Source organism: Phyllostomus discolor, chromosome 12 (genome assembly GCF_004126475.2).
Source record: "Phyllostomus discolor isolate MPI-MPIP mPhyDis1 chromosome 12, mPhyDis1.pri.v3, whole genome shotgun sequence".
Taxonomy (NCBI): domain Eukaryota; kingdom Metazoa; phylum Chordata; class Mammalia; order Chiroptera; family Phyllostomidae; genus Phyllostomus; species Phyllostomus discolor.
In genome coordinates this window covers 35,029,550-35,057,505 of record NC_040914.2, presented here as the reverse complement: position 1 = coordinate 35,057,505, position 27,956 = coordinate 35,029,550, and the positions used below count along the sequence as shown (strand labels likewise).

The 27,956-nt window shown below is 55.0% G+C and overlaps 1 protein-coding gene across 1 annotated transcript in view; it reads left to right on the top strand.

Moving 5' to 3' along the window:
* The first annotated feature begins 948 nt into the window (after positions 1 to 948).
* Positions 949 to 27,956, top strand: part of CHSY1 (chondroitin sulfate synthase 1) — a 46,382-nt gene continuing 19,374 nt past the window's right edge. Inside the window, exons 1-2 of the mRNA XM_036012952.1 lie at positions 949 to 1,319; positions 15,547 to 16,042. Of these exons, the coding sequence (XP_035868845.1) occupies positions 997 to 1,319; positions 15,547 to 16,042 (819 nt within the window). The 5' untranslated portion in view covers positions 949 to 996. The remainder of the gene's footprint in view (positions 1,320 to 15,546; positions 16,043 to 27,956) is intronic.

The following is a 27,956-nucleotide window of genomic DNA, read 5'->3' as shown; positions in this document are numbered from 1 at the left end:
GCGCGGACAAAGGCGCAGTGTGCGCCCGACGGCGCGGGGCCGGGACGGCAGGTTTATCTGAGGTCAGTCTCTGCAGCGCGAGCCCGCCGTTCCCGGCAACTCCGGGAACCAGGAAGCCCCTTCTTCAAAACTCCCTCCTCGGAGTCGCGTTGGCCGCGCAGCCGGCAGGAGCTGGGCCGCCTGCAGAGCTTCTGCTGGGCGAGCTGATGGGGGCGTGGCCGCGGGGCGGGGAACAGGCTGCCGGGCGCCCCGCTGCTGCGTCCCCGCCAGCGCCCAGCCCGGCCGCACGCCCCCTCCGCCCAGCGAGACCGCTGCCGACCGCGCGGGTGGGGCGCCGCGCGCGCCGGGAGGGTTTTTTTTTTTTTTTGGTCAAACTTTGGCCACGTGAACCGCCCCCCATTCACTTTTGCACCAATCAGAGGGCGCGGACGGATCCCGAGAGGGGCCACGACGCCTCTCCGCCCGGCCGCTTCTTAAACGCGCCGTGCGTGACGTGAGGGGCTCCTGTTGCAATGGCGAGCTAAGCCGGAGGATGTGCAGCTGCAGCGGCGGCGCCGGGCACGAAGAGCACGGGGACGGGCGCCGCGCGATCGCAGCCGAGCCGGCCGGGGGACGCGGACGGAGCGGGACAGCGGCGCGGACTCGGCTGCCACTGCAGTCACCGTTGCGCTGGCCCCGCGCCCCCGCGCGCGAGCGGGAGGAGCCGCCTCCGCCGCTGCCGCCTTGCGCCGGAGCCGCGGCCGGCGCGCGCCGGACATGGTCCCCTCTTAAAGGCGCAGGCCGCGGCGGGGGGCGTGCGGAACAAAGCGCCGGCGCGGGGCCTGCGGGCGGCTCGGGAGCCGCGATGGGCGCGGCGGGCCCGCGGCGGCCGCGGCGCTGCCGGGGCCGAGCCTCGCGGCGCTAGGGCTGGCTGGCCTCCGCGGGCGGGGGCAGCAAGCTGAGGGCGCGCGGAGCCTGCGGCAGCGGCGGCGGCCCGGCGGGCGGAGCGGCGCGGATATGGCCGCGCGCGGCCGGCGCGCCTGGCTCAGCGTGCTGCTTGGGCTCGTGCTGGGCTTCGTGCTGGCGTCGCGGCTCGTCCTGCCCCGCGCCTCCGAGCTGAAACGAGCGGGCCCGCGGCGCCGTGCCAGCCCCGAGGGCTGCCGGCCCGGGCAGGCGGCGGCGGCTTCCCAGGCCGGCGGGGCGCGGGGCGATGCGCGCGGGGCGCAGCTCTGGCCGCACGGCACGGCCCCGGATGGCGGCCCGCGCGACAAGAACTTTCTCTTCGTGGGAGTGATGACCGCCCAGAAGTACCTGCAGACCCGGGCCGTGGCCGTCTACAGGTGAGCCCCCAGTCCGCGGGCACCTCCTCCTGCATTCAGCATTGTGGCGGGCGGCCCTGCAGATCCTCCTGAGGCTGAGCTCGTGCCCTTGCCTGACTCCCAGAGCCCAGGCTGCCGGGATATTCACCCCTCGGGCGATGCCAAGCTTTGCCAGCAGAGGTCAAAGGCAGGATGTTGAGCACCTCGCCCGAGAGCATGGGCTTTGGGGTCAGATGGACCAGGGTGTCCCCTCTGGGTGTGATCTTCACCCTGACTCTGGGAAAGGCACTTCAGCTTTTCAGAGCCAAACCGCCTCCTTTGTTAGACAGGCCTGACTGGGCGCGTCTACCTCGTGAGGGTGTTAGAAAAACTCTTACCTGTGACAGAGGTGGTGGTCATTCGATTCTCCGAAATCCTCCCGTGTGCCCTTGTAGAACTAGAGCCCCGTGTGAATTAACCTGGCGAGACCCCTTCCAATGGCCTGCGTGTGGATTTCACTGTTGGCGGCACTCCTGTTAATGGAAGGGGGTGCTCAGCGCGCACGGAGCCCACCAGTCTGTTCGGTAAATGGAAGGAGAGCCTTTGGGAAAAGCAGCCCCTGGCCCCGTGGTGGATCTGTTAACTCGCCCCTCGTGGTGATGTTATCCAGCGTCTGGGCCCTAGTTGGCCAGATGAGTCATGAAAGTGGCTGGAATCATGTTCAGGATTAGCAAAGGGATTAGCCAAAGTCGCCTTCCGGAGGCAGCTGATTTGGGAACGGCAGCTCTGTGTCGGCCTGCGTTTGAGATAGGAGAGGGGTACGAGTTCGCGAAGGGATTTCAAGGAAACCTCCCGTGTGCGAAGGACTGAAATGCCGAGGAACAGGCCGGTGCTGGGAGGTCATCTGGGAACGAACTTTTCCAGCACTGAGTGCTGAGCAGGGCCAAGCTGCTGGCTGGTCGCTCTTCACTTCCAACCAATGCCTTTGTGACTTCAGCTTTTCAGTCTAGCCCTGCTGTGAATGTCCAGGCACGAGAGGTTGTGAGGGGAAAAGCGTCCATGGATCCCCATAGAGGATTGAAAAAGGATAAAAGAGCCAGAGCAATGTCTGCCCTTTCGGGGCCTCAAGTCCTGTGAGTTTCCAGTAGGATCTTGTCTGAATTCAGAGCTCAGGTTCTGCCCGGAAGGGTCCTGAGAGACTGGAAAGCTTAGAATGCCAGTAGTGTCAATTTAGACTAAATTTGCAGTTTGACAACCTGCCAGGTCAGGGCCCCCCTCCCCTCCCCCACACACTATATCTACTGTGAATTACCCAGAATTTATGCAAATTGTGTTTTGTTTTTTCACAAGAGAAATATCCACATCAGAGATTGAGGATGAGCTAACCTAAATTCTTTGCAGCGTGGTTTTAAAAGTAAGCCCACACGACTGCACTTTGGTGACAGACCCTGTGAATGTACAACATTGAGAACAGTGATGAAAGCAGTTTGTTCCAGTAGTAGATGGTGTCACTCCTTGCCCCCACCCCCAGCCAAACACATTTTCATGGATACAAAATCAGTGTACACCAGCCAGCAGGGTTCTGTTGTACCAGCAATACTCAGAAAGTGCAGAGCAGACCGAAACTAGTGTTTTACATTGGGGATGGTCTAGTCCCAAAGCCCATGCTTGACCTCTCTTGGCCTCTGGCCAAGTCTCCAACCTCATCTCTTTGAGATGTATATTTTATCCCATTGTTTGTTGCCTTTGGGGCAGTTGGGAGAAAGTGAAAAGGCAATTTACACTTTGTTTCCTCTTCCTTTGTGACAGCTGCCTTTCTGATAAAGGGAAGCCCTTACCAGGAAACATTGTATCCTATCTTCCTTCTTTGTGACAACTCTGCTTTTCTTGTTATTTTTTAAGTGTACTTTTGATACAGGAAAACCCTTAGGGGGGAAACAGTGTATCCTATATAGTCATCCTGTGAGCTCTCCCACATACCTTTGTTTTTTTTAAATCTCTCAGATTTTAAGAAGTCACAGTTACCTACCCCGCCTGGTAAGGTCCTCTGCTTCTCAGCTGTCCACCCTGTGTTTAGACTGGCTGCAAGGAGATGGCACACGATGATTTTAGCCCTAAGGAACTTCTAAGGCAGGCCTGAGTTGGGATGGAGGTTATAGGGTGTAACTTATGATTATGACTTTGCTGTGCTTTGCAGCCAGGGCCAGAAGTCCACACTCAGCCCTTCAGTTGGACATCGCATGCCCATTCCGGTATAAAAGGCAGTTTGAATCTTCTAGCACAAGGTACACCTCCAGCTGGATACCGGCTCGGCGGTGTGCTTTCACGCTGGGGTATTGCAAATGTCAGCAGGGAGGCCTAGGGACCAGTGACTGAGATCACTCGCGGAGGAACTTAAAATAACTTTTGAAACATTCGAGGAGATAAGCCCGTCTGCACCGAGCTGCTGTATTTGATGACGGGACAGCCCCCTCACTAGGGACTTTTACTTTTCAGACCCACCACATGCTTGAGGTAGGGAGAGGGGCCCCCGAGAGGTAGCAATGCAGCGACCGCAGAGAACAAGTGAGAAAGTGACTTTTTAAAAACAGGCAAAGACAGAGCTCAAAGTGTAGCAGATCAGAGCCCACCCAGGGCTGACTTCTTTCACAGGCCTGAGCAGGTGGCTGTTCAAGCCAGAGGCATGATCCTGATTGGCCAGCATGTTCCGATACCCACCTGCAGCATTTGTGCCCGTGCTCAGCGGGGATGTGCAGGGTTCCCCCGAATCCAGACTCTTGAGTGTTGGGGACGTCGACCAGGGGGGTGCTTGTCGTCACGCAGAAGCTGCTATTCGGGTGGGAGGCACAGACGCTAAAAAGAGGGTTGCTGCTGGTCAGTGATGGGCACTGTGGAGAAAATAGAACAGGGTGAGGGCAGGGCCGGGTGGTGCCCTCTTTTCGGCGGTTGGGGAAGACCTCAGAGAATGGGGTGGGGCTGAGACCTGATGAGGAGGAACTGGCCGTGAATGTCACTGACATGCGAGTCAGTGGGAGGCACTGGTAAATTAGAAGGCAGGGAGGAGGAGGACGGAGGCCTGGCGGTGTTTTGTCTCATGGAGTCTTTTTATTTTTATTTTTTTAAGATTTTATTTACTATTAGAGAAAGGGGAAGGGAGGGAGAGAAATATCAGTGTGTGGTTGCCTCTCATGCGCCCCCTGCTGGGGACCTGGCCTGCGACCCAGGCATGTGCCGTGAGTGGGAATCGAACTGGTGACCCTTTGGTTCTCAGGCCAGCACCCAATCCACTGGGCCACACCAGCCAGGGCAAGTGGAATCCTATTCTGAGTGAATTAGAAAGCCCGCCGCGTATCAAGGCAGGAAAGGGAGGCTCTTGCATCAGGTTCTGAAAAGTTCCTTGTGCCTAGTGTGTGGGGGGAAGCAAGGAAGCGTTAGGGGGTCCATCCAGGTGGAGGTCAGGGTGGCTGGGGCTAGTGTGGGAGCAGCGGAGAGAGCAGTGGTTGGTTCGTGGGTATATGCCGGATGGAGTGGGAGCAGTGCTCCCGAGGAGGAAGCAAAGAGGAATTAGCTGTGACTTCTAGGACTTGACCTTAAAAGCAGGGTGGGTGGGCGTGTCATTTATGGAGACGGAGAAGATGAGAGGGCGAACAGATTTAGTGCAAGGGGGTGAGTCAACAGAGAGATGGTTTTGCACGGGATGAGCTTCAAGAAAGCTTTCAGACTCACATGTGGGTGTGCCCTGAGCGCCATCCACGTAATGTGCTTAAAAGGAAGTTGGGAGGAGATGGGCTTCTGAAGTGGTGCGCGGCGGAGCCCTGAAGCCATCCTCAACGAAGATGCCTCGAAGGTGCTGGGTAGCGGGAGCTCCACAAATCAATACAGTGGTTTGTGTCGACGCATCTGCAGAGTGTCTGTGCTCTAGGTACAAACGGCAGCACCGCTCTATACGGTGCCGTGGTTCCTCCACGGTAATTTATTCTGCTGCAGTTCGTGTTTTTTGCCCGTATTTCCCTTGTTCTTTTTTTATTATATTGTTTGATACACAGAAGTTAAATCTTCCTGTAGTTCCGTGTTTTCCTTTCTGATTTTAGAGGGGTTTTGTATGTGTGTGTTGTTGTTTTCTAAGCTCAGAAACTTAATGCCCAGGAGAAACTTTTTTTTAAAGTACCGTTTTTTTTTTCCCCTAACGCTAGAAAGGGTAGAAACACCTGACCCTCCCGTGTTCCCCAGCCTTGCCTCCGCAGCATCTGGTGAAGAAGCCGCCACTTCCCTCCCAGGGCAGACGCCCTCTCCCTCGCTCTCGGAACTCCTGGCTGAGTCTGTGGACTTCCTGTGCGTCCCACCGGCCCTCCCGTCTGGCCCCCCCCAGGCCAGGGCCGCCCGCTGGAACAGTGGCAGGTGGAAGAATGTCTCCACATCCGGTACACAAGTGTCCCTTTGTTACCCTTCTGCCACAGACATTTCTTGGCTACCCTGTACCTGTTCTTGCCTCGAGAGTTTGGATGCTATTTAGATTTTTTTCTTCTAATTCTTTGATTTAAAACAAAAAAAAAAAAAGCACACATACTTAGCTTTTTAGTCCATTTTCATGCCCAGAGCGCAGCGCTAACCCGACACCTTGTATTTTGTCTGGGTTCTTAGCTGCCCTGGGCTGAAGATGGGGTACTGTTTTGCCCTTTTTGTGCTTTCTCAGAAGAAAGAGGGGGGCCGGTTCCCCTTTCTTTGCCCCGGGAGTGAGGAAGGGCACCGCGAAAGATTGGCATCGGCCCGCAGGGAGTTGTGGGAAGAAAGTTTGAGAAACACTAGCCTCAGACAGGGGAGCCTTATCGCCAGATGCCAGAGCGGTTTAATGGCCTCTTCCTAATGCTTTCGGGGAAGGCAGCCCGTGCCTCTTACCGGCCCTCTCGAGCACATCTCGAGAGTTCCTTTGCTTCTTTCTCGGCCTCGGGGAGCCTGGTCGGTCCCAAAAGGCTGCCGTAGAGCAGCAGTAGTTGCTGCCTCGGAGAGAATTCAGTTTCGGTAAAAATCTGCCGAAAGCTTCCCGTAATCCAAGCAGCCAGCCTGTTGGGCGAACTTGGGGCGCACAACCCACTTCATTCACATTGTGAATTAAGGCTGGTGGAGAAGGCGGTCCCGACAGTGAGTTTTGCTTTACGTGACACGGTCGGGCCGGCCCAAAGATACCCGTGGTCGTCGATGGAAGATCACACGTGACTGCGTTTTCTTCGCATCGGCGGTCTTACTTTTCCTCGTCCGTTCACTAAGCTGCCGTTTATTGAAGATAGTGGCTGACCCTATCTCTATGCAAGCTCATCATTCAGGGAAGGAAGCTAATGATAATATCGGGTGCCAAGGGCGCACGGGGTGCCTGGGCTAGTGACTCTGGGGGTGCAGAAGAAAGACCCGCGCTGGTGTTTGTTTGGTAGAAGGGGTCAAGAAAGGTCTGACCCACAGTGCTACCCGCACTTTCTCTTGAGTCATCTTGAAAGCTGAGCCAGGAGTTTTTGAGGCCGAGACAACAGGTTCCCAGAAATGCGGAACCAGCAGGAAGGGAAGCAGGAGCGATGAGAAAGTGCGGCTCCCTGGGGCCGGGATCTGAGCTCAGGCATGCCCTCCGGGAATTTTCCCAAAGGAATGTAAAGCTGTCCTCCGGAGAAGTAGACATTTAAAGACCTGCGGTGTCCTACAGTGAGAGCCACGGACTCTCACTGATTTCACCAATTTCGCCCTGATCGCCGTCTCAGCCATAAAGCACAGCGGGGCCGAAGTACTGAACGGAAGAGGGGGTCAGGGGATGTTTTAAGTCGGTGGTAAAATTGTAGGCTCAGGGCCCTGGCTGGCTGGCGTAGCTCAGTGGATTGAGCTCGGGCTGCAAACCAAAGTGTTGCAGGTTCGATTCCCAGTCAGGGCACATGCCTGGGTTGCAGGCTACGACCCCCAGCAACCACACATTTATGTTTCTCTCTCTCTCTCTTTCTCCCTCCCTTCCCTCTCTAAAAATAAATAAATAAAATCTTTTAAAAATCATTTTTTAAAAGTTGTAGGTTCAGCAGGAAACCCTCTGTTTAAACTCAAACAGTAAACTTCGTGTGGCACAGAGAAGGAAACAGTGTAAGAGTCTCCTTGGCACTTTTCTCTGTTTCCGTGGAGTTTTTCTACAACGGTGGGGGGCGAGGAGGAGATGGCCGCTCTCGGGAGCGCAGTTCAATCGCAGGCAGCTGCTGGGCGCAGATGGCACTGGGACCCCTGGCTCCCTGGGCCCGGGCCGGGGCCCTTTGTGTGTCAGTGAGTGACAGCGTCCCGTCCGGAAACGCAGGGTGGGCACGTGCACGTGGCTGCTGTGATCAGGGTTTCCGCAGTGACGGCAACGTCACCACTCCTCGCTGGTATGGGGGAGAGTCGGGCGGCATCTCGCACGCAGGCCCCGCCTCCCGTGCGTCCCAGTGAGCGCCCCGCATCCCAGTGAGCGCCCCGCGCCCCAGCCTGTTGTCGGTGTCGCTGTGGCCTCTGCTTCTGGATGGGAGAGGGCGGGAGAGAGGTTGAGTCACGATTTAAAAGTCACGATGCCGTCCATCTTATCGCTCTCACTCGGTGCCACTTTGGAGGCGCGGATCTCTGCCGCGTTTGTTCCGTAGCCGAGTGAGTACCTGCGTGTGCGGATGGTTCAAAATAGCCGGCTCCCTCCGAGGGAACGTCTCCGGGCTTACAAACCCGAAACCTGGGCATTATTGAAAGTGCAGACAATAGCGCCTCTTAGACGATCGTTTTGCAAGTGGAGCCCCACGTGTGGAGGCTGACCGGGTGTGAAACTTGCTCCCGTCTGTTTCCAGCCCGGCACCAGGCAACCGGGGGTGCGGGACCTGGAGTGTGGAGAGTAGCAAAGGGAGCCAGACGCAGAACGAGGGCTGCACAGGCTGGCGCTCCAGTCCAGCCTCCTGGCCGGCCGTCAGCTAAGTAGAGACGCAACTCCAGAGAGGTGGCCGAGACCGGCAGCTGTCGGCCAGGCTGGCCCCGAGCGGCTGGCAGTGGCTGAAGTGGATGTAAGGTGGCTCTCCTGGTCCACATTAGTGTTTCCTCAGCCTTATCAGCGGAGGCAGTACAGAGAGAGGGGGAGGGAGAGAGGGAGAGAGAGAGAGAGGCAGGTGATCGCCTGGGGAAGGAAACGGAGAAAGGGTCGGCCCGGGGGCAGGCTTTAGACTCAAGGCCCCATGTGAGTGCTGGCTTCGACATTTATTACCTTTATGACGGTGGGCAAACGGCTTACTGGGCCCTGAGCCTCAGTGTCCTGCTCTGTGACACGTGGGTGAGGGTCCCTCACAGACCTCAGGGCATTGTCATTCGGTGGAGGGTCCGATGCCCCCAGCACAGCACGGGCCACCTGATAATTGCTTGGGGGAGGGCAGCGACTGGCCCGAGAAGGGGGCCGGAGGCTGGGGACTGCCTTGGTGAAGGAAGGTGGACCCACGAAGCAGCTGGCCAGGGTGGATTCCGGGTCGTTTTATTGTTGGCATTTGGCAACACTGGCTTTTGGGGGTTTGTTGCTTAGCATTAGATTTGGGAATGACTTTTGCTCATGCATGATTTAAGAATTAACGGCCTGTTGACACTTCTGTGAGCACAGCAGCAAAACTCAAAGTGTCCAAGGTCGCTCTCCACCACTCGAAGCGTCGGGAACGTACCATGAGATCAGAGTTTGCCTTCGGTCCCCAGACTCCAGATTTTAATTCTTGCCTTCCCGAGAGGGTGTACTTGTGGTCGCAGCTGATGAGTAGCCCCATTGTTCGCCGTGACCCCGGACTCCCAGGGCAGGCCGCTCTTAGCTCAGGGTACCTGGGGACTGCCTGCCGGGCTGGTGCCCAGGCCGCCGTCCAGGTGGGAAGCTGAAATCCACCCGCCGACAGCTTTGTGGAGGGAGAAAATAAGGTAACAGGGAAGAGCCTAGTTGGATTTCTCTTTTACGAAACCATTTTCCCACCTTTTCGCCTGTTTTCAAAACGAATTTGAGATGGCTCGCATCCTGAGGTCCTGCACCGGGAGGGAGGCAGGGAGAGATTTGAAAAGAGGAAATTGCAGTTCCAGGGAAGCTGGCGGAGAGGAGGAGGAGCCGGCCGGAGCAGCGCCCTGGCTGCAGGCAGTGGTGCCTGAGTGGCATGTGGGACGTCCTGCCTCCGGAGCACGTTTCTTGGGCTCCAGGCGAGGCTTCGAGTCATCCATCCGTAGCCTCAGAGGACCGACTTTGGCAGGGTTTCCCAAGGGCCCGCTCCAGTTCAAGTTCATGGTCGCTGTGACTGGCAGCCCAGACCCGGGTGTGCAGTTTTGGGAGGAGGAGCTGAGACGGCCTCTGACATGGGCCTGTGCTTCGTGCGAGGACTCGCGCGCTGCATTTGCTCTGCTTTCCCGGCCATCGCGCCCCGCTCCCCTGACGGGGGGGACTTCGGGTCTAGAGTCTGGGAGAGAGTCACTGAATCCCGAGCAGTGGGACGCAGCCTGGGAGCTTCTCTCGAGCGCCCGGCGGAGACCTGGGGCCGAAGTTGGCCGCCGTGAGCAGGTGTGGGGGTGACTGAACAGGTGTGGGAGTGATGTGGTGGCAAGCAGGTCTCAGCCCCTGAGCGGAGGTTCGACTCCTGCGGGGATTGGCTCAGCGCTGGCTGTGGGCGTGGCCCCGACCGTGACTTGGCCCCGCCCCCGGGTGCAGGGGCCTCCTGGGCTCCTGGCTCCCGCTTTCCTACTATAGCTTTTCTTCAGCCTCATTTTCTCGCTTCTTTTTCCCATCACGTATGTGTATATGTTAAGCTGTCTTAAGTTTTTTCTGTACCAGGGAGAATATAAGTATAGTCTACATGTGATTCCTGTCGTCCGTCAGTTCTACAGGGTAAAGCTGTGGTCTCCCTCCCTCCGTGGACCCCAAGTTCTGAGGTGACGTCATCCTACAAAGCTTCTTCAAAGGTGCCATGTGACCAGCAGGCAGCACGTGTCACGGTGATTTGGGCATGTCACAGGGAGTCTCTGCTTTTCACCTGTGAAAATCAGTATAACCGAAAGCTTAGGAGGTTGGGGAAGAAAGCATTCAGTCTCACCCCATTTTTCTTTTAGCTTTTGTCCATGGATAGAGTAAACAGTATTTTCATTATGCGAGTAAAGTCTCCTATTTTTTTTTTTTTTTTACTTCTTCGGATGCTTTTTAGCTTAAAAGCTTTCCCTTCCCCCGATACAATTCCCTCCCCCCCGCCCCGACTCTGAAAACACCTGTTGCAGAAAATGTAGAGACTGTAGAAAAACCCAAAGAAGAAAATGAAGTGCTTCCCGGTCCTTCATCCAAAAATAGCCAGCGTGAACAGTTCGGGGCGGAGCTGCATGCGATATGTTATTTCGTTTTCTGTGTGTAACGTTCGTCCCCTTCGTCATCCACACCCCAGGTCGGCTCTGCCGTCCGCCCTGTAAACTCACCCGCGTGTGACGAGCGTGTCCCAACAGTCAGGCCGCAGGTCCCGTGTGGTCGGAAATGCACGCGGTGCTGTTTTTTCCGACGACGACCCTGAGCGGGCATGGAGACTGTCCTCAGGTGTTCGCTCGGTGAGGGCCTTCCTGGGTGAGGCTGCCGCCCGCCAGCCACAGTGCCGCGCTGCGATTGCGCCCCGTATCGGGAGAGCGTTTAGAAGCCTGGCGCACGGAAGGCTGCTTGGCACGCTCAGGTTTCAGTCGTCTTATCTGTGCCCTGGCAGGGGCTGATTATCAGGCTGCCGGAAACCGAGCTCTCTGGCAGGGGCCTTTGCCAGCGTCCCGCGGTTCCAGCGACAGGAGGGCGCGTTGTCCCCGGCAACCGGTGCGTGGATGACGAGGGTGGCGTTTGCTTGTGAAAACCGGGGGGGGCTGGCCCGTGTCTGCCCCAGGAGGGCCTGCAGGTTCCCCTCATTTCTTGCACGCACGTCCCTTCTCCCCCCCGGGGCAGGTGAGTCACACTTGACGTTCAGAGCGCCCCAACTCTCTGGAACCCCCTCAATGGCAGGCACCCTCCGTGGAAACACCCTAATTTCTTCCGATGGGAGGATTCCTGAAAACGTCATCCTAAGAGATTTCCCTCAAACCACCAGTCATTTAAGAACAGAAAAGGGCAACAGGAGGGTTTTTTTTTTTTCTTCCCCCTGGGTTCCCTAAAAAGGAAAAGAAAATTGGGTGGAGTTCACCATAAAACTGCAGGGAGGTTTTTAAGGATGGTTTGAGGTCAGATCGCCTGCTTCTGAAATTAATTGGTTTCTCTGCGTGGACGGTGATGTCATTTAAAGCCATAGGTCCGTCCTTAGCTGTGCCAGCACCCAGGGTGCTCCCCGTGCCTCTGTTCTGTCCTTCAGGGCACACGGGAGCAGGGCCAGGCGGACGTGAGTTCTGACCCTCGCTCTCACGTGAAGAATCCTGGTGTTCGGCTTTGGCCCTGACACTGGCTGAGGTCGACAGTAACACAGGATTCTAACATGTAGCCGGAGGGTCGGGTGTTGGGGCAGAAGTGTGAGAAGAGGCATTTTCCTCGCCCCTTCGCCGGACACCGGCCGGTCCATGGTCAGCCCACCCTGTCCTGTCTCCTTCATTTTTTATTTCTCTCTGTTATTTTGTTTGCTGGCGAGTCACACCTCTGTGACGCTCGCTGCACGCCCCAGTGACTCCTCAGCCTGTCCCCCTCGCAGCCCCGTGAGGCAGGGACCGTGGCTGTCCCCAGGGTACAGAGGAGGAAAGGGAGGCACGGAGTACGTTTCCCAAAGTGGAACCAGCCGCCCGATTCCGCACTTGTGCTCTGCACTGCTACACCGGGGTGATGGGCTCTGAGGTGGGCCGTTCCTTCCAAGGCCGGCGTTGTCTCGCCTGCCCCTGACCCCAGATGACGCCACGGTGCTGTAGTGCGTTAGTGGCTTTGGGGGTCGGCTGCTTCAGTGCCACTTTGAACTTGGTCTGTCTCATAAGTCACACATGTTAGTTCAGAAGCAGTCAGGTGGACCCTGAAGTTAGGTTGACTTTGTTGACTGCCCTTTTAAAATCCATTGTAAGGTAATGCAGGTTTATCATGAAACCGTATTTCACGAGTCCCACGAATGGTGGTGTATTTCAACTCCAGCGCACCTGTGAATCTTACCTGTTTTCTGCTTGCGGTGTGATTAAGCGGATTTACCTCTTCACGGGGGGAAAGGCAGGAAAGGTTCGTGTGGCTCATGGGAAGGGGACGAGACGCTCACCTGGAAATGTCTCGGAGGGAGAGACGGAAGCCGTCTGCCCGCGTGTGCGCACAGATGCACACGCACCGTCTTTAGGTCACGGATCCCGTGTGGGGCAGGGTGGGGGGGGTGGTGTCTGCTGACCTCTCCGACATGCCGAGCACTGGAATTGCTTACGTTTGCAAAGCGCTGTGGCTGCCCCACGGAAATCGTTGGTACACGAAGGGCAGAGGGTCAGGGGCTCCTCAACTGGGACGGCTGTCTCCTCAGCACTTCTTGTCACCACTGCCTTCCTGGGGCGGGGAAGTTGCCTTTTCCTCCCCGTGTGACCACATCACAAGACTGTGTCTAGTGTCTCGTCCTTTCTGGGTAGGTTGTGGTTCGTTCTCATTTTTTTTTTTTTCCTGCTTTTACTTTCATCCGTATGTATTGAATGCTGAACTCACGCCCGGGCCGTCCGTGTTTGTTTCCTGGGTTCCGCCTGGGGTGTCTGTTTCTTCTGGGCCAGGAACCCGCTGCCCTTTCTCAGTGGGGTCCCCTCAGGGGGGCCGGGAGAGCTCCCGTGGGTGGGTCAGTCCGCCCGCGAGCTCTGTGGGTTCTGCGCCGCCTCTCGGGAGCTTTGCTCACCGGGACGGGCTCCAGGACCGGAGAATGTAAGACCCTTAAGTTCGGCATTATTCTCTGCGTTTGTAAACACACACAGCAAAAAATCAGCATTGTGTTTGGGCCACCACCCCTGCGTCCAGCCCCACGGTCTGGCCCGGGCACAGCCGGCAGCCCCACCACCGCGACCACGGGAGGGCATGCATTGCTTCCGTCAAGTGCCATCCTTCAGCACTTGGTGGCTTTTCTGATGTGCATGCCCTGGACGGCCTGGGCCGTGTCCCCTGTGTTCTTTAGTGAACACAAAGGTTTGAACCTCTGGATTTGCATAACTTGGTAAGGGCGTCTGGGTTCAGGGACTAGTGAACCGTGTTCAGAGGGCACCTCCGGCCACTCTGAGGAAGGACTCATTCTCACTGTTGAATGGGCTTGTCTCTGGGTGGGACGGCTTGGTTTGTCTTTCCATCAGTTGCCCATCCTGCTGGGGTGGTCTCACTCCCTTTTTTCCCAGGGGCAAAGTCTCTGTGAAAATGCAGAGCCTGCTGCTGCGCCATTGTCTGCCGTCCCACGGGGCTCTGTGTGGGCCGGGTTCTCTGTTACAATGCCCCACAAGTGACATACGGCCACGGTTAAAACCCATCGGCGTCGAGGGGAAACATCACACCTACTGTATGGCATCCGTTCTGAGACACTTTTTTTTGTTTTTTGTTTTTCACACTTTAACATCTGTGAGCTCTGGGTGCCTGTCTCAGATGCTGGCATTGTGTGGTTGTGACTGGCAGTTGCTACTGGTACATAAAACGGTGGTGCATCTTACCATGGGCACCCTAGATTTGACGGAAAATGAGATATATATATAGTCAATTCTTGGACACTTTGAGACACATGCTTGACAGAAAGTTCAGGCCGGTGGATTTCCCCCCTCTGCTTGAATGCAACAAGTATAAAGTCATTTTATATTCTTTGTATTGGGGTTAGGAGGAGAATTAAAAGCCAGTGATAGCTTCCTTCATTGTAGATCGTTTTAAAAGTTACAAAAGTCATATGTATGCTTTAGAGATTCAGTTTTGCAAGATGAAGGAACTTCTGGAGAATGGATGACAGCAACGGTTGCACAATAACGGGAATGTTCTGGATGCCACTGAACTTGACACTTAAGAAAACGGTTAAAGCGGTGACCTTCAAGTTTTCTGTCTTATCACAATTCAGTGTTCTTCCAGGAAGTAGTGAGCTTGTAACAGTCGCACTCACTATAGACACAGACAGAATAAAAAGTGGAAGTCACCTCTCCCCTGCTCCTCCCCACCCCCCACTGCATATTCATTCCCCAGGGATGGGGTGCATGTTTTCAGACACCCTCTCCTCAGACGTCCCCTGAGAGACACGTGTGGCCTTGACCTTGCACGTCACTCGTCACCGTAATAAATCCAGTCATAAGAGCATTGTCTGGGAGCTGTGCTTTTCTGATCTCGCTGAGGCTAAATTTACTGATTGACTCATCCTCCATGAGATGCTTTTCCTAGAAGTCGTCTCTGTAAATGCACGCCTGTAGCTGGACCATTTCAGCTCTTCGTGTGCAGTGTGAAGGAAGGAGAAACGGAACCCGGCGGCCTCCCGTCTCGGCAGGACTGTCGCCTTCTAACCCAGCAGCAGTGTTTATTCTGTCTGTGGGGCGGGCAGCTCCCCCGGGGAACTCTCCTCCTGCCCCTGGGTCTCCTCCTGCCTGCAGCCCCGCCCTGGGGGTGCAGACACCTAGTCCTTCCTGTCCCTTCTGCCTTAGAGCGGGAAGACCCCTGTCTCGGGGGCGGGGCCTCTGGCAGGCCCTGCAGTTGGCCCCCCCCCCCTCCCGCTTCGTCCTGCCGCAGGACACCGCCCTGCCCCACCCTCTGGGTCTGTGGGTCCAGTTTGGGCTGGTGGATTGCATGCCTCTGGGCGTGGCGAGCCTTTCCTTCAGAGCCGGGTCTCCGTGGACGACAGAGCATACATCCATCCGCGATGGATGTGCTGTTCAGTGAGTGTCTGTCTGTCCTCCCATTGGCCCGTGGGTCCCATGCCCTCTCTCTGGCCTGGCACACACTCGGCCCCAGGCGAGCGTTCGAAGAAAGTGTGTGGAACGAATGGTTTGTTTTATTGTTGTCTAGAGTGGAGGAGTGTGTGGCTAGGGAGCGAGCCGTGGCTGTGAATATTTAGACCTCGGCGGCCTGGCGACTTGGTTTTCAGCCGCAGCCGAAACTTGGCTTCTCCTGGCACCACCGGAGCACCTCGCCATTCTTCTGGGCTGGGGTTCTTTTCAGAGCGAGCGTGGGCTGTGGGATATCCCGTGGCGCGGGGGCTTCCTTCCGTCCAGGGGAAGCGAGCCGCGCCAGCAGCTCCTTATCAGGTGCCTTTGAAGTGCTCGGGCGAGTTCCTGGAAGCGAGGGGCTCGGCCCGCACGGCCCTCTCACTGCTGTCTGTTTCCGTTCCAGAACGTGGTCCAAGACCATCCCCGGGAAAGTGGAGTTCTTCTCCAGCGAGGGCTCCGACACGTCCATCCCCATCCCGGTGGTGCCGCTGCGGGGCGTGGACGACTCCTACCCGCCGCAGAAGAAGTCCTTCATGATGCTCAAGTACATGCACGACCACTACCTGGACAAGTACGAATGGTTCATGAGGGCGGACGACGACGTGTACATCAAGGGGGACCGGCTGGAGAATTTCCTGAGGAGCCTGAACAGCAGCGAGCCCCTGTTTCTCGGGCAGACGGGCCTGGGCACCACGGAGGAGATGGGCAAGCTGGCCCTGGAGCCCGGGGAGAACTTCTGCATGGGCGGGCCCGGCGTGATCATGAGCCGCGAGGTGCTCCGCAGGATGGTCCCGCACATCGGCGAATGCCTGCGGGAGATGTACACCACCCACGAGGACGTCGAGGTGGGCAGGTGCGTCCGCAGGTTCGCGGGGGTGCAGTGCGTCTGGTCCTACGAGGTAAGAGCGCGACACCGGTTCGTCGGGGTTGCCCTGGCTGCGAGCCAGTCCCGGGATGCGGGCGAGCCTGTCCTCTGGCGTTCCTTCACCTCTTGACCTTCGTGTTTTTTTTTTAGGAACTGGAGTTCCCTCCGGTTAACCATTTTTCTTGGTTTTTAGAGCATACCCGCTGTACGTTTGTCCCGACTCCCTAGTTAAGAAATGGGTGGCATTTGGGGGCCCCAGGAAAAAGCTGTTTTGCTACACAGCTGGGCTGTTTTCCCACCGATCCAGAAGACCCATCCAGTCACTTCTGCTGAGTCCGCAGATGGGATTGCAGCTGTGTGTGAGGTGGGGAGGGGTGCCTGCCCTGACTCTGTTCCCCCAAAGACCAGCTGTTCTCTGGTCGTGTTGACCCACACAGCTTAGAAGCCTCAAGTTCATGAAATGAGTAATGATGTGGAAAGCCAAGAGCATGGGGCTCCGTGTTTTAGTGTAAACGTTGGCCATTCAGGCCGCGGTGGTAATCGGGAGACCTGCGGCGTATAGTTCGTTGCTCCTGTCGGACTGGGTGGCAGGCGATGACGGAGTCACCTTGACACGGAGACGCGGCGTTTGAAGCAAGTGTCCTTGCAGACGCTTTTTTTTCTTTAGTCATGCTAGGCAATCTGAGTTCGCTTTGCCTTCTCTGTTTTTGTTGGCGAAGACACACAGCTCCTTGCCTGTGGTCCCAGGATCTGACATTAGTCAGCATGGAAAAACGGCTTAGGTTGTGCTGTGTTTGGAGGGGTAAACTGATAGTTGTCAGGGACAGAGGGAATTGCTGGGCGTTTTGTCCAAGAAAAAGCAACACACTTTCTGATACAAGTTGTTAGCTTTTCTTCGGCCTTAATTTTTCCAAAGCACTTCACGTGGAGAGGCTGTGTTCTTGCCCGGACTTGTCTTCCCCCCAGACTTGCTTTGAGATGTCTCCGCATCGCTCTGTTTCTTTCTTCTGAACTTTTAGGGAAGTGGACATTTTCAAGTGCACAGGAAGTAGTCTTCGTGTAGTTTCTAATTATAAAAGACACATTTTAAATCGCAAATGTGAGAGTGGAGTGCACCCTCTAATCTCTGTGCGCCCGCCCCCTCGTGCTGCACGGTTGATGGAGGGCTCACTGGGCCTGGCCCGGGCGGGGGGAGGGCGGTCTCTGCCGTCACGGACATTCACAGCAGGGCAGGCTGTCGGGGCACCGCGTGCACTTTTCTGCAGAATGCAGCTGGCTGGCAGCCCTTGGGCACCCCCCCATCCTTAATGAAGTTGGCATAACCTTAACGCGTTTCATTACGGCTAAAGTACGTAACACCTTGTGTACTTTGGAACGCCTGCTGCCACCCCTGGTCTCTGAGAAAGCTGGCCTTCCTGCTGGACTCGGGGAGGACTGGCCTGCCTTTGACAGAGGACGTGAGAAGCCGTGTGCTTCGGCGTTGCCGTGCTGGGCGGGACAGGCACCAGGAGGGCCAGGACCTCAAGTTCATCAAGAACTGGGACCCCGTGCGAACGCTGGCACAGTTGTAAAGGTGTCCTGGGGCCGCAGGGCTCGAGAGACGGTGTCCAGGCTGTCTCCCTCTCCCTGCAAGGTCGCTGCCCAAATGTTCCATCGTCCTGTCTCTCAGACTTGGAGCCACCTCTCCGACTGCTGCTGCATCGGGGAAAGGGCCTCTTGCCTGAAGGGCCCTGGTGGGGCCAGAAGCCTCCTGCCCTGCCTGGGCAGCGGTGCCCCGTCCCCACCGAGGGGGTCCCGAGAGTGCGGGCAGTCGGCTCCCATGGTGTCCCTGCCGCTGTCCGGGTCTTCCAGGGCCTGAAGGCAGCGGGGCTTCTCCGGGTGCTGGGCTGGCTCTCCATGGGGTGGTAGCCGGCGGCCTCTGCATCTTCTCCCGGGAACCGGGCTTGTCTTCTCACGGCGGTTGTAGGGTTTTTATCACGCGCAGACGGCAAACTGACGTGTCGTCCAACTCGTCATTCTTTTCCAGGAGAGTTTGTACTGCTTGTGTCTCGTTAAGAAATCTTTCCCAGCCCTGGCTGGCGTAGCTCGGTGGATTGAGCGCAGGCTGTGAACCAAAGTGTTGCAGGTTCAATTCCCAGTCAGGGTACATGCCTGGGTTGCAGGCCATGACCTCCAGCAACCACACATTGATGTTTCTCTCTCTCTTTCTCCCTCCCTTCCCTCTCTAAAAATAAATAAACAAAATATTAAAAAAAAAGAAAGAAATATTTCCCTTCCTTGGGTCACAGGAATTTTCCCCCGTTTTTCTCTGAAAAGTTTGACTTTTCACACATAGTTCGTCATCGTCATTTCGAAGAATTCTGTCTGCTGGGACATTTTCCATTCTACGAGACCTTTGACTTCTTTCTTAGCAGGGATTTTTTAAGCATTTCTAACTTCAGTCACTATTAGGATTTTTCATTATGTTCACCAGGCAAGGCAGGACTAAATCTCGCACATGAATGAGGAACTTTTATTTAAAACTTCCCGAAATCTACTTCCTCCATTAAGACGCACATTACGAGAAATTATCGAGGCGGAGTTTTATGTTGAAGGCAATTATGTTAAGCTTTGGGTCTTGGAAGGTGCTTATTTAGCTCTTTCATAAACCTAGCTAGAAGGTGTAATTTTTTTTTTTGCAAGTTGCAATAATGTCTTGGGATTACACTTCCATAAAATTAAGATGGTTTGTGATGAGAGGCACTGCCATCATCAAAATCCACATTCGTTTCCAAGCTGGTTCTGATGGTATCGTGTGGTTATTGATGAACACACACTTTTTAAAAACTTTCTTTGGAAATAGTTGTCATTTCAAACAAAAACGTTACAGAAAGAAAAAAAGAGCGGTACCAAGAATACCCCACACACCCTACACCCAGATTACCCCGCTAACGTCTCCTTCCATTTACACACTATCGCTGGCTGTGTTCCTGCGTATCTCCACCCTCCCCACCCCGCCCTGGTGAGGGAGACAAAGACCACCCTCCTCCCACCTTTTAGGAGGAACTTACATGGTGGCCCTTTACTTTATATAATGTCAATGTGTTTTGACTAAGAGCAGGGAAATCTTTTATGTAACCACCGCGTAAGCACATGGAACATGGAACGTGGGTACTTCAGCCTGCTGTGTACCTGGTGCTTTACCCATCGCCCCAGCGAGGCCCCATAGAGCAGAGCAGCCTCCCCTGCTCGCAGGCCAGATCCAGCGCGGGCGCCGGGACGGCATTGGGTCGCCGTGTCTCCTGAGCCGCCTCACGCTGGCACAGCCTCTTCCTCTGTCTTTGACGACCTTGGCATTTTTCTCTAAGTGGCGTCAGAGACTTCATTTTCATGACGAAAAACCTGCAGATGCCCTAGAGTAGACCGTAAGGCCGTTTTTAGGGTGCTTCTCGAGGCTCACTGACAGCTCCTCCTGGCTGGGGGGAGGGAGTGGCCTGTGAGGCTGTTCCCCGGCGGACAAGCTCAGGGAGGACTTGGTGAGGGGGAGGGACCCCCTCGCCACCCAGGGTCACCCTTGTAACTCAGGGTAGAGGGATCGTTTTTCAGAAACATTACTGAAAAATCTGAAACAGTCATTTCTTTAGGCAAATACATGAAACACGATAGGACTCTGTTAATGTGAGGGAACGAGAAGAAAATAGACCCAAGCAACCTCTTCGTTTTATTTTTAGCGTTTTATTGAAGTGGTTTGTATCTGTGGGAAAGTGTACGGACCGTAAATACGTCCAGGGCCCGCTGGTGTGACAGGAACACAGCCGGGCGGCCAGCGTCCGGGTCTGTATCGTCTTCAACTCCACGTTCCACTCAGAAGGAAGGGGCTCGGGGTGGGATGCGATCATGGCTGCTGGGGAAATAGGTCCAGGTAGACTTGGCAGCTTTAAGAAACGCACAGTCTTTTTGAATAGCCGATGCTGTCGCGTGGCTCAAAATTCAAAAGGCCGAGAGTCTGCGGGGGCAGGTCTTCCCACCCGAATCTCTAGCCACTGGGTCCCTCTGGTGAGTCCGCCGCTGTGGGGCGTCCTTACTGCTGGGACCTCGAGTGCATGTGCACACGCGTGTGAGCTGTCAGTTCCGTGTGTCATCCCCCTCTAACGGGAGCGCTAGCATGTGCGCTCGGCAGGAACGTGTGTTCTGCGGTCGCCGGGCGGGTATCCCATCCGTGTCTCCGGGTCTAGCTGTGTTTGTGCGTGCCCTGCTCCTGTCAGCACTGCCCGGGGGTCTCGCACCAGCCTGGTCTTTCTCCAAGGGAGACCAGCCACGAGAGAATCGCCGGAGGTGGTTTGTCACAGGGCAGGTTCCCAGGCCCCCGCCCAGAACCAGGCTCTCGGCAGGGGGAGCCCGGTGCTCTGCACTGTGTGTGGGCCTCTCTGGTGCCGTCTTGCTCGTGTTCAGGACCCGTCCATGCCGTGTATACTCTCACAGCATTTCCTGTGACCCAGGGATGTTCTCAGCAGAGACTGAGCTTATGTTTTGGTTCTTTGGCATCCGAGGTAGCTCCTACGCTTGCAGAGCTTTGTCCTGGGGAGTGGAGAAGATGGGAAAGGAGTTCTGACTTTGGTTTTTTCCAGTAAGTCGCTCAGCACCCCGTGGGCAGTGGGCTTGGCCCACAGCGTCCTCTTATCACCAGTGTTTGACGGGCTGACGTCTTAGACGTTTGTTTCCTCTCTTCCGGCCTCGAAGCCACGCTGATTACAGTCAGCGAGGAGCCAGATAAACCATGAGACAGTAAAGCTGGACGTAAATCCTCGGTAGCGACAGCAGAAGTTCTGTTGGATGCGACAACAAAAACAAATAAGTCCTGGCCAGAGATTAAACTGACGAACACTTTAAAGCTACAACTAAGTGATATCTTAAGCATATTTTTGTCTCTGCAGTGGATTGTACAAATGTCTTGTTTATGTGGTTTAGTTACAAACCTTCCTCGAGCCTGAGCTGTTTTTTGTTTTGGGTTTTTTTTTTCAGCCTCCGCTTTTGTTAGTTGCCATGAACCATCGCTAGAGATTGGCTTATCGGCAGATTGCAGTTTGGGAAAAGCAACAGTCATTGCAAAGTATTAATGACTATGCTGCCTTTGCCTTTCACACATTTTTTTGCTAAGCTTCCCTCCTGGAGGCAGAGCCTGATTCCCCTCCCCTTACCTATGGGCTGGACTTAGTGACTCATGTTTAGTGAATGGAGTGGGGAATGGAAAAAATACAAACTTTATAGTATGGAGAGCTGGCAGCCCCCCCTTCACATCAGCGACACGAAGTCATTTATGTCACATGCTCTGGAACAGTGAAGGGGTTAGAAGGCTCATCACTGTTGCCTGACCTTCCTCAGAGCCATCCATCCTGTCTGGTCAGAGGAAACACCAAAGCCAAGGTGAAGGACCGTCTGCAAATTACCTGCCCAGCCTTCTTCTAACGTGCCCAGGTCAGGAGAAGCCAGGGAATGCTGAGGACCTGTCCCAGATTGCAGGAGACCAAGGAGACAGGACAGCTAAATGCATGCGGGGTCCTGGGCTCTGGAAGGCAAAAGGGACATTAGTGGGAAACCTGGTGCAGTCTGAATCAAGCCTCTATAGTTCGGTTAACCGTGTTGTGCAAATGCTAATTTCTTAGTTTGGCGGTTACATGAAATGTTGACAGAGGGAGCCGGGTGACAAGACGGGACCTCTCTCTGCTGTCTTCATAACTCTGCTGTGAATCCGAAATTATTTCAAGATAAAAAGTAGTGGGAACCTGGAGAGGCTCTGATGGGACACAGAAGAGAAGCTGCCGCATCCTCCACTGTCTCGTGGTGACTGCCCCGTGCCCCGGGGAACTGGGCTGCAGCCCCAGAAGACTAGCCCTTCTGTGAGCCTAAGTGGGTATTGTGCAGGATGTGAGCTTTAGCTTATTGACTTCTAGGAAATCTAAGACAGAAAGGTCTTTGTTCGAGAGGGCTGCAGGCTTCTAGCCCTCATAAAGAGCTTATCATCGGAGCAAGCTTATAATGTACCGTGTTATTACTGTAAGAATTTGTAATGGTTCCATTACAGCAAAACTTTTCCCTGGCTACAAAGAATCTTTCAGCGTTCACTCAGCAGTCCAGTGCCAGCGCTCTCGATCACGTCATCGTGGTTAACCCTGTAGGGCGTCGCTTCTGGCTTCTCTCGGGGAACACTCGCAGGGATAAGAAAGCAGTGCCCAGGAGGGGGCCCTAGCCAGTGTGGCTCAGTCAGTTGGAGCATTGTCCTGTAACTAAAATGTCGTGGGTTCGATTCCCAGTCAGGGCACATGCCTGGGTTGCCAGTTTGATCCCTCCTGTTGATGCCTCCCAACGGGAGGCAGCCAATCGATGTTTCGCTCTCACATCAGTGTTTCTCTCTCCCCCTCCCTCCCTCTCTAAAAAGCGATGAAAAAATGTCCTCTGGTGAGGATTAAAAAGAAGAAGAAAGAGAAATACTGGAGGTTCTACTTTTTCTTTCACACACGCTAACATCTGTGTGTTTCCCTTCCATAGCCACACTCATCTTAAAAACAGACTTGTTTTTTTCACAATGATGTGATTTACACAAGGTAGAAAGATAGTTATTTCTTTTGTACCACTCAAAACATGCCTGCTTGTTTGCTTTTTAGACTTTCATAAATTTATTCTATGATGGTTTAAATTCTTACCACTTTTTTATTAGAATAACATGGATATACAAATTGAGTACCCCACATGATGCAAACATACTTACATGTTTAAAAAGCTTAATTCGTTGAAAAACGCGGTCTGTGTGCGCGCCTGCTGGGTGACAGCCCTTTGGAGACACAGGAAAGCCTGCTCTGGCGACACGTTTGCAGCGCAGTGGGGACAGCAGAGCAGAGAACGCGGAGACAAGTCCGTACTGGCAGGTGGTCAGAAGCCTCTTGCGTCTCCGACGTGGGGGAGGGAAAGCCTCAGTGTGTAGTGGTGCGTGCCTGGCACGCAGACGCGCTCCGTAATGGCCACGCCCACTTCGCAGTTTGCCTAAATCAGCGATTCCCGGGCCAGCCGCCCAAGGGAGCACCGCGTGGCCCGAGGCCCCGCCCACTTCCTGTGTCAGAACTCACCCGGCGTCAGGCTCTGGCGCCAACCCAGGGCGCCTGCTGGCGTTTTATAATGCAGATTGCTAAACCTGCAGGGTTCCTCCACGTCTCTTCCTGGCTTGAGGGCTCGGTTTCTTTTTAGTGCTGAATATTGTTTGGTTGCCTGGATGGGCCAGCACCGTTTATTCATCTACCGAAGGACAGCTCACGGGTCTTTAGTGAGACATTTGCATGCATGATTTTGTGCGGACAGAAGTTGTTCAAGTCAGCCGGGAAAATCTCTAGGAATGAGCTCGTCGGACTGGGTGTGGGAAGACGGTGTTCAGCTTTGTGAGAAACAGCCAAACGGTGCCCCCGGTGGCCGTGCGGGGTGTCAGCCCCACCCGCCGCGACGCCAGGTGCCGGAGGCTGTCATCCTCTCCAGCAGCTGGTGCCGCCAGCGCTCTGTGTCTGCGCCGTCCCGTTTTAGGAAGAGCTGTGCCTGCCTCCCTCAGAGCTCTGTCCAGGCTGATGTGCTTCCATTGGTGCCCCCGTGCTTCCCACCATTGATCATTTCGGCAGGTGGCTTTTTCCGTTCTTGCCTGTTAGTAACATTGAGCTTGGACAAGTTTCTGCCTGACTATAATGAGGCTATGGAAACTCATTGAATTGATCTCCTCTGAGGTTGGGTTTGATTCCCCCCCACCCCCTTGTTCTTTTTACGCTTGCTCATGTGCCTCAGGCGTCTAGAATATTAGTTCAGAGCACTTAACAGTAACGGCAAACGGTCCCAGGACAAGTCTGAACAGCCTGCGGAAGGGAGTCGGGTTCCACGTGTCCCACGTCCTGCCCGGGTGAACGTTAACGTGCCGAGAACGTCTTGGAGAAGCACACATGAGTTGTTCATGACGTGTTTGTCCGGCAGGTCCTCGTGAGAGATACCTGCCCTCAGATGGGGTGCCCCGTGGCAAGGTGGCGAGGTGAGTAACCTGCACCCGTCCCCACCCTTGCAGGGTTTTTCTGACAGGAGAGGCCCTGATGTGTAAGCCGCAGGGATTTGCCCCACGCCCGGGAAAGCCGACAGTGTCCTGTGTGCCTGCAGCTGCCACCAGGCACTGGCGCTGATGTCTGTGCGAGGTCGCTGCTCCATCAGTCCCTGGGTTGGCGTGCCCCCTGCCCCCCACGAAGCCACAGGCTGAGGGCTGTGCACCCCGGGAGCAGGCAGCCTGCCTCCCGGAGGAGGTTAGGAGGTTCAGGTCGGGAGGGGGGTGAGCTGAGGCTTGGAACCGGTGGCCAGGCGGAAGGTTGTCAGACGGCAGAGCCTGGGAACGTGCTGTCCTCAGTTCCCTCTGGTCCCGCCGGCCCCCCAACAAGCCCATTTTTTGTGTGTTGCTCCCCCCACCCCCGCCCCACCCTCCTGGGGAACAAGGTGCCCCCAGCATAACGGAAGGCACCTCTGGCCAAGGCATTTCTGCTGCCTCGTGGGAACAGCACAGATTGCTGTCGGCGTGAAAAGCATTGTTCTCCCCTTAGCCAGGCAGAGGACCCAGGTGAGCAAGACGAACGCCCCGCTCTGAAGAAGACTGGTGCCCCCCAGCCAAGAGGGTGTTTTTAATCACTCACACGCCCCAGGGAGGACCCGGAGCCTGGAGCAGGGTGTTCTGGGAATCCAAAAACAGACGGCTGGCGGTGGACGCATGGGGGGAGGGGGGACAGCAACCCATGGGGGTGACCCAGTAAAGAGGATGGTGCCACCCCACGAGGGTGGGGTACCTGTGAAAGGAAAGAGTAAGGGAGAAGTCACAGGGATGTGGGACCATGTGACCTGCTGTGAAAACTACACGTGGCTTAGTGTGACCGGAGCGAGAGGAAGTTACACTGGGAAGATGGGTGAGCCAAGCTGGCTGGATTTGGTTTCGGGGGACAAGGGCTTCCTTCCTGCAGCCTGTTCTGCTCAGGTTGCCTGGATGTTTTAATAAAAAAAAAATCTGCCCTGGCTGGTGCGGCTCAGTAGATCAAGCCAAAGCAAAGGGTCACCAGTTTGATTCCCAGCCAGGGCACATGCCTGGGTTGTGGGCCAGGTCCCCAGTTGGGAGCACACGAGAGGCAACCACACATTAATGTCTCTCTCCCTTTCTCCCTCCCTTCCCCTCTCTCTATAATCTTTTTTTAAAAATCTTTCCCCTGGTTAGCTATCAAGTGAACTAATAGACCTTTCACGGAAAAGTTGAGTTTTCCGTAACGTAAGGTGGTAACAGGGAAGAGAGTAACAATGTCCACCATGTCTTTGTTCCGGTTCCGGGGCAGACACCCGTGCCCGCCTCACACGGCCTGACTCCTCCTCGGGAACCCGTGCGAGTCAGAGTTGCTCCGTGTGCGGTGGAGTGAGGGCTCTGAATGTCCCCGATGACCTTGCCGGTCACCAAACACTGTGGAAGGAGTCAGCGCAGGCTCCAGCGTCTCTCAGTGCGGCTGCAAAGCTGCATCGTGGAGTCTTATCGAAGGTGTTTGCGGAGCAGCTTCTGCTCAGAGACCGGGGGGGGGGGGGGGGGGGGGGCCTGCAATCTACCTCTTAGCCACACCCTCCCCTCGGAAGAGGGAATCACCAAGTCCTTTTCTCCCTCTGAGAAAGAGCTGTGAAAAGCAAGCAGATTCATGATTTGTTTGGCCAAGTATAGGAATTTGGGCTCAGACCGAGCGTGCTGAGCTGGGCAGTGGGCCCCTGGCCGTGGGGACCTAGCCGTGTTCCATTCTAAGCGGCGATCCGTCCCAAGAAGCCCCACTGTGTTATGGACCACTGAGAAAGAGAACACTGCCCCCGCTGGCCGGGCCAGGCCGGTGCATTCTTACCACTGACCAGTCACGTGCCCCCTTCAGACTTGTTCAGGTGCAAGAAACCTGGGGTGCGTGCAACAGGCAGTGTGTCCTACTGCTCGCTGGCCTGTTGGGGTATCAGTGTGAGGAGCTGTGGAATTAGACCTGACCGTGACGTCCAGGTTTGGTTCCCGACGCGCCCAGTGCTCAGTGCGCTGCCTGATGCGTAGTCGGATAGTTGAGTGAATGCACGATGGATGGGGTGGGTGGAGGGATGGCTGGCTGGCTGGGCAGACAGACGGACAGATAAGGAAAATGAGCTATGCTGGGAATTTAAAGCAGACAATATAGAAAGGTTGATTTTTACTGCCTTTTCTTCTCCTTTGTTGAACGTTTTTGGTTTTTTGTTTGTTTGTTTGTTTTTCCCCCTTATGGAACATCGAATTTGTCTGACAGTGTCCAGGCTGTTAAGTATGATGGACGAAGGTTTTTTACTTCATCCTCCTTTCCCTTGAAACAGAAAAGGCTGCATTGTATACAGGTTTTTACCGCTGTTATTTTTCTTATATAAATCTGTATAAATTGAAGTTTTATTAAAATAGATGGAGTTTTCAAAGTTTAGAGTGCCATGTCTCATTAGTCATCTTCAGTTGGAAATAGGTCCTCCACCTTTCCTTGATTTTTTTTATTCTATAGGTTTTATTTATTTATTTATTTTCAGAGAGACAGGAAGGGAGGGAGAAAGAGGAGAGAAACATCCATGTGTGGTTGCCTCTAACGCACCCCCTACTGGGGACCTGGTGTCTACAACCCAGGCATGTGCCCTGACTGGGAATCGAACCGGTGACCCTTTAGTTCACAGGCTGGTACTCAATCCACTGAGCCACACCAGCCAGAGCTCCCTGATTTCTAGACCTTAACACTTTGGGCAGTTACAGGCTGGTGGAATGCCCATCAGTTAGAATTTGTTTTTCATTTCCTTGTGATTAGATCTAGGTTGTACACTTGGTCAGGAACCTCACAGAAGTGGCTCTGCGTTCTTGTATTCTAACGCTTCGTGATTTCGATTTGTGCCGCTGTTGGTGCATTAACCTTGATCACGTGATCAAGGTGGCATCTGTATTCCTTCCAGAAGCTAATGTAGCGGGCACATAAATGATTGATAAATTCACCCATGGAGGGACTGTGATAAAGGGACCTTGAGATTTAAGTAGGATTTCCCCCGAACAGCGACGTGAAATAGTAGATGAAGTGCTGGCACACACAGCAGTGGAGCCAGCTAGAATCGCAGGCTGTCCTCCGAGAGCTGGAGTGAGTAATTGTTAAACACAGTTGTTAGCTGGCAGTGTCGAAAAGCCCTTGGTGATACTAATTCCTCCCGTCCTGCAGTTTTCTATGGGTGTAACTCTTTCCTCTTCTTTCAGCCAAAGATTTTTGTTGTTGTTGTTTCCAAAAATGAAGAGTAGAAGAAAAGCCTTTTATTCCCATTTTAGGCAGTGAGCGGTTTCTTTCTCGTTTTGCCTGTAAATGCCACACTAACATTAAAACGTTTGTCAGGAGTGGACTAACTAGTTCTGAGAAGCAGACAAGATTTGTTAAGGTTTAGTCGTGTGTGTCGTCGTCCCCCCCCCCGCCGCTTGCTTTAGGTTTGTTTCTTTGCTTTTGGTTTTGCTTTCTCTCTTGTCTGGAATTGTTTCTCTCAAGGAACATTTTTCATGGTGGACCCTCGTCGCTGCAGAAGGGAACCCAGGTGTTGTGTCCGTGTGCTAGAGTGGTCCTGAGCGGCTCACGTTCCCAGAACGTTCATTTCCTTCCACCGCAGGTTCGAGAGAGGGAGCGACATCTTTACACGCCGAGACAGACATGGAGACCGTAGGGTGCAGTGTGGCTCTGTGTGGCCCTTTAAGACGACAGATGCGGAAAGAACTGGAGTATTTGTCAGAGGACTGCTGTAGGCTGTGCCGCTCCACAGTCCCTCTGCTGAGCCGGGGGTGCTTCCGTGTGGGGAACAGGGGGAAGGCCCCTGTGCTTCCCCCCGGGTCATCAGGTGCAGTTTGTCCCTGACCGCCCGGTCCCGGC